At 40.4% G+C, this 6,000-nt stretch overlaps 1 protein-coding gene across 3 annotated transcripts in view; it reads left to right on the plus strand.

The window, feature by feature from the left end:
* The window catches only part of LOC107395816 (metal transporter CNNM4), a 51,178-nt gene that overhangs the window by 23,041 nt on the left and 22,137 nt on the right, over nucleotides 1-6,000 (plus strand). For 2 of the 3 annotated variants that reach the window (XM_070552214.1, XM_054744094.2), the window contains exon 6: nucleotides 4,619-4,708. The exons of the other annotated variant lie outside the window; for it this stretch is intronic. In XM_070552214.1, coding sequence (XP_070408315.1) covers nucleotides 4,619-4,708 — 90 coding nt within the window. The remainder of the gene's footprint in view (nucleotides 1-4,618; nucleotides 4,709-6,000) is intronic. 3 annotated transcript variants of the gene reach the window in all.

Here is a 6,000-nt window from a genome sequence, read left to right on the forward strand (position 1 = left end):
ATACATTAAACTTCAAGACCTGGTTCATTATCAAACAGCTCGAATCATGTTTAAAGCTAGTAAGCACTTATTGCCACCTAATATTCAAAAGCTCTTCAACCAGAGTGATGAGGGATATCATTTACGAAGGACTAACATTTTTAAAATGCCTAGGATAAGAACCACTAAAAGGAGTTTCTGTGTATCAGTATGTGGTGTGAAACTGTGGAATGGGCTGCAGGAAATACACAAACAGTGTCCAAATATAAACAAATTTAAATCACTGTATAAAAAAATTATAATTAATGGATATGAAAATTAGGTTCTCTGAGGTTATGGAAACTATGATATTGTCATTATTATTTTGCTGTTGTTTATTATTGTCATTGTTGTTATTATTATTATTACTATCACTAGTACCATAAAATGTTAATGCAAAATGCTCTTATTAGTAGCTGCATAATATATATATATATATATATATATATATATATATATATATATATATATATATAAATGTGTGTGTGTGTGTGTGTGTGTGTGTGTGTGTGTGTGTGTGTGTGTGTGTGTGTGTGTGTGTGTGTGTGTGTGTGTGCGTGTGTGGATGGTTGGATGGATGGATGGTAACTTGTAAAGTATATTAGTAATGTGAGACAAGGGGGTGGGATTGAATAAGCACTTGCTTCTTCTTACTCCCTTTGGACAAAGACTTCTTTTTTATTGGTATATCTTTTCTTTTCTACTATGTTCATTGGTTATTTTTTTTAAATATTTTGTTTTATGTTCAAATAAACGTTTCAATGAAAAAAATTGATTAGTTGAAGGAAAAAAATATCTGAAACATGTCCTTGGTGAAGCACGGCATGCTTTTATTTTGACGTGGCTTATTTATTTGTGGGTTGTTTCTGCTATGATGAAATCAATTTGTGTTATTTTAATTTTAAAACAAGTTAAACTGGGAGATTTCCCATTTAGCTGAGATATGATTAGTGAGGAGCATAAGTGCATCCTCTGTGAGACTCTGATGTATGAGCTCCAGCTTCGGCAGCCACATCTATGGCACTCTGAGTCCTCTGGCTGAAGGTACAGCCTCTGAATCAGGCCTGATCATGAGTTAGTCATGAGACAAAGTGGTCCTCGCTTCAGGAAAGGATTAGCATAAAGATTATTTATTGCAGGAGGAAGTGCGAATGTTTCTGGACTCTGTGTAGCCGAGCTGGACATAGAGCTGGATGGACCAGAGGTCCAGCCTTGCTGCTTGTCTTTATCACACTGAAATTCTTTCACAATCTTTGAGCCCTTTACTGATATTCTGCACAGTGCAGGGATAATAAACCAACTCCCTTCAGTCTATCTTTAAGAACTTGGTTTTAAAATAACACTCTAATTTTTTTTTCACATCTTGAGCTCATTTTTGCTCTTTGAAAGCTTGAGCTTTTATAACTGATACTTGATCTGTGTCAGATCATTGGTTAATAACAATTGTTAGGAAAGAAATTGTTGGAAAAAACATTTAAAGTTTCAAATCTCTACTAAAAAAATAATTAAATCCAGAAGATAAAGTTACCAGCTCAGTGGCCTGGTGGTATAGTGTCCACCCTGGGAGATTGGGGTTCGATTCCTGGTCAGGTCATCCCAAAGACCCAATGCCTCCCTGCTTGACACTCAGCTTTAAGGGGTGGGGGGTTCAAACCACCTAATAGTTCCCGAGCGCAGCCACAGCTGCAGCTCATCGCTCCCCCCCATGGGGATGGGTCAAATGCAGAGATGAATTTCTCCATTGTGTGATGATGACTATGGGACTTTAACTTTAAGAAATATTAAGATTTGCTTTTGTGTTATCAGCTGACACCAAAAGACTGTTTTTATTCAAATGTCAGAGCAATTGTCAGAAAACGTTTGGGCTCTGTAGATCGAAGATTAGCAAACGCATAAAAGAAAATACTTTAACTCAGTTTTGATGCTATTGAGCTTAAACTGCCAGATTTGTCTTCGAATCAGTGTTTTCTAAGCAAATCCATTGTTATTATTATAGATGTTGCAAATAATAATATTTTTGTGTGACCAGAGATTTTGCTTTCTGTAGGTTTTGAATCACATTTTGTTTTTGTTACTGGAAATGATCAGCGGGCGCGCAGAGTGTGTTCAAGGTTTGGTTCAGTCTACATGAAACACTGTTTTTACTCCAAGGTGACAGCTCCTGTTTAGCTGACAAGGCTGCAGCTTCACACACACACACACACACACACACACACACACACACACACACACACACACACACACAGTGCAGGCTGTTTACTCATGTGTCTCAGCTGTTGGGTGTAATAAGCTTCTGCGAGACAGCTGGGGAGGGTGGAGTGTCGTGTTGTTCGTGGTGTGTGTGTGTGTGTGTGTGTGTGTGTGTGTGTGTGTGTGTGGGTGGGTGGGTGTGTGTGTGTGTGTGGGGGGGGGGGGCTTCCTCTTCAAATCACGTTTGTTTGTGCTGCAGAATTATTGCACCACCTGCTGGTTCTCCTTCAGACCTGCTGGTGTCTCCTCACTCCGGCAGAAACTCCATTGCGGAAGAAAAAGCTTTTCTCCTTTGCTGCAGCTTCACCTGTGAGGGTCACTCAACCTGCAGATGTCAGCTGTTTTCTGAGTTCCTGTTAGCTCAGATTAGATGATGCTGAGGCATCAGAGTTGCTGCTGTCAGCACCGTCAAAGTCAAACACATCAGCAGACTCTCTTTTGATGAACTCAGCTACATGCATGTTATAAAGACAGGTGGACATCCATGTTTTCTGTCTGCTTTGGAGGTTATAATATGTTACAGATACATGACTGGATCATACATTTAAAATCTTTAGTTAAGGACTCAAATTTAACTGGACCAGTTACTATAACAACTTTATCTTAATGATTTAATTATTCCTAATATAAACTAACGTCATGAAATGTACAGTAACTGTGCTACTGGATCAAACTGTCTGATGTAATACATTTATTATAGTTGAAATTAAACAAAACTATATATGTATATATACATATATATATATATATATATAATTTAATTGTTTTACTACCATTATAAATTAATTATAACCATTCAATGAGCCAAAACTCCAAATAGAACCTGGGAATTAATTCTCAAAAATCAAGATGAAAGTTTCTTTTTCCATTAAGGTCACCACACACACACCTGTGTTCCTCATTTCCTGATGGGAATCTTCAAAAAACAGTGAGACAGAAAAGCAGACTAGGAATTAAACTTCAAGTAAGCAGAGTCCTTTTTCTTTTTTTACATATCCATCAAGTGGTCACACCTATTTGTGTGTGTGTGTGTGTGTGTGTGTGTGTGTGCGTGCGTGCGTGCGTGCGTGTGTGCGTGCGTGCGTGCGTGTGTGTCACAGTGTTTTAATGTAGAAGATGTGCAAAGCATCTAAGAAGTAAATCAGAAATCATGACAGAAACAGAATATTGTTTGATGGACGGTAATGCAGAGACCCGTAAATGATGCTGTTTCGTTTGTTACATCAAATTGTTTTTATGCAGGTGAATAGTGGTAAAATAAAATTAGAAAAAGATGCTCAAATCAGTCAGTACTCTCAAGTATTTGCATTCATACATATTTTGGTGAACAGCAATGTTTTCTTTACTAGCCTCAGTGTTGCAGAGCCTAGCTAGCCATCCTATATATGTGAATATTTAGTCTGGCCACAACCCAGAGAAAGCGCTCAGTCATGGGGCCAAATCTATGGTAGTCTTTAAAACTGTCCCCACATGCTTTTGGACTGCAAACAATGGCAAGACACGAGACTGTTCTGGGCTGCTGAGGCTCCAATGGAGGATGGCTAGACCGACATGCAAAGTAAAATACTTCTGCGTGGTTGTTTGTGGAATATTCCAGTTGTTTCTTATGCATTAGCTGGGAGCTGCTTTGGCTACATGTTGTGTGGCACCTTAAGGTCCTGTAAATCACCTTTTATCAGCTAACCTTATGAACAAACACTGAAGGAGAAGCCCACACCTGCCCTGTAAACTGCTGCGTTGTTTGCTAATGGAAAAAAAAACATGGAAGGAATTATTATTCAGTGATAAATCGGGTAGATCTAAACTAGTTGGATGTCTGATTTTAACTGTGGTGCCATGGTAATGAACATCTCTTTCCTCTACTCTCTCTCTCTCTTTTCTGACCTTGAACATAATGCAGCTCAGTGTGTGTCATCTGCAGTGTGATGCGTTCTCATCCAACACTCAGTGTGTGTTCATAAGAGGAATCACAGCCTGTTGTTTCTGAAATTAAACCGCCTGCTTCCTCTTAGCTGTGATGGAAACATAAAGAGAGAAAAAACTCTGAATTAAATGTCCAGCAGCAGTTTAGAAGAGTTGGATCAGACTTCCTGACTGCAGGAACAGCTTGAGTTTTAGGAAGTTGGTTTCTCTCCGGTAGCTCACACGCTGGTGTTCTGCCCAGTCACGGGTTTTTGTTCCCTCCTTCTGATGAACGCTTGACCAATCAGCTGATGTGTCTTAAAGGGAAAATGAAAAACTTTAAATATCAATAACAGAATGAATGTTAACTCTTAAGAGGTGAACTAAAACAATAAACCAGATCTATTCTCTGTCTGCTCTTCCTCCTCCTCCCCCTTCTCTCTCTCAGCTGTTACCCCTCCTCCCTCCCCATCCGTGGCCTCCCCCCCTCCACGCCGCCTCTCTCTTAAGAGGTTTTCTCTGTTCTCTCGTTTCCCAGGTAAACATTCGCATGGGTCAGAGGAGGGTAGGGGGGTCCTCTCAAGGATTTGATTAATTTTCTTTTTTTAAATCATCTCTACAGTCCTGATCCAGCAAGTCTGACTATTATAGTTGTTGAAGTCACATCAGGTCAGAACAAACATCTAAGCTAGCTTTTGTAGCTGTAAGGTGCAATAAATAACTTTGTATGTCCATTAGTGGTGATTAGATAGTAGATTAGCTCTTTAATGAACACAAACACACATAAGCTCAGTCGCAGGATGAAACTTTCTGATCGTAGAAGACAGCTTGCTGGATGGGACTCTTGATGCTGCACCCTGTAAATGTAACCCTGATCAGATTAACACCCCATTAAACCACTGATTCCAGGTCAGATGCTTTTCATCACTCCTTCACCTGCAGAAGGAGCAGGTGGATCTGACACCTGGTTACGTGAATAGTTCCACACTTTAACAAATATGCTTATTTACTCTCATACAGCATGTCCCTGTGTGGGTGTAGTAATCAGAGCTCTTAGCTGAGGTCCAGCTGCTCGTGTTCATTAGACCTCCTCGGTCAAAGCCTGATGTTTGAGGTAAAGGTCTGGGACTGGGAGATCAGTGTTCAAATCCACGATTGGGTCATACCAAAGACTTTAAAAATGGGACCCAATGCCTCCCAGATTGACACTCAGCTTTAAGGGGTTGGATTGGGGGATTAAACCACCAAATAGTTCCCGAGTACAACCACAGCTGCAGCTCACCGCTCCCCATGGGGATGGGTCAATGCAGAGATGTAATTTCACCAGTGTGTGATGACTACTGGGACTTTAACTTTTACAAACACATGGAAAGGTGAATTTTCCAGATTTCTGGAGCTAACGCTCGGTTTCACTGTCTGTTTTATTTTAATCTGATATTCTGGGTAACTTACAGCTGCGTCTCACAGCAAACTGGATGCCTGAGGGACGAGTAACACGATTGGGCCGGGTTCACACGGCAGGAAAATGAAGTTGACTCACTGCTCACCTTCTCAGATAATCTTACCGTGTGTGGGGTGTCAAGAGTGCTCTGGTCTGCTCTGAAGCACTTCGGGACCGCTCCCATCGTGATTTTGAATAAAGTCAACCTTTATTTATATAGCACATTCAAACGGTAACTTCATTACCCTGCCCTGAGTGCTGTAGAAAAAAAAAACTATTTAAAAACCGTAACCCTCCCACTGTCTTTATGGGTGACCCCGCCAGGAAATTTGACCATTGAGCAGGGTTGATGGCTTATCCCTTGAGGTCCACATGGCAGGGGTGAGGTG

The sequence above is a fragment of the Nothobranchius furzeri genome, chromosome 6, assembly GCF_043380555.1.
Source record: "Nothobranchius furzeri strain GRZ-AD chromosome 6, NfurGRZ-RIMD1, whole genome shotgun sequence".
Lineage (NCBI taxonomy): Eukaryota > Metazoa > Chordata > Actinopteri > Cyprinodontiformes > Nothobranchiidae > Nothobranchius > Nothobranchius furzeri.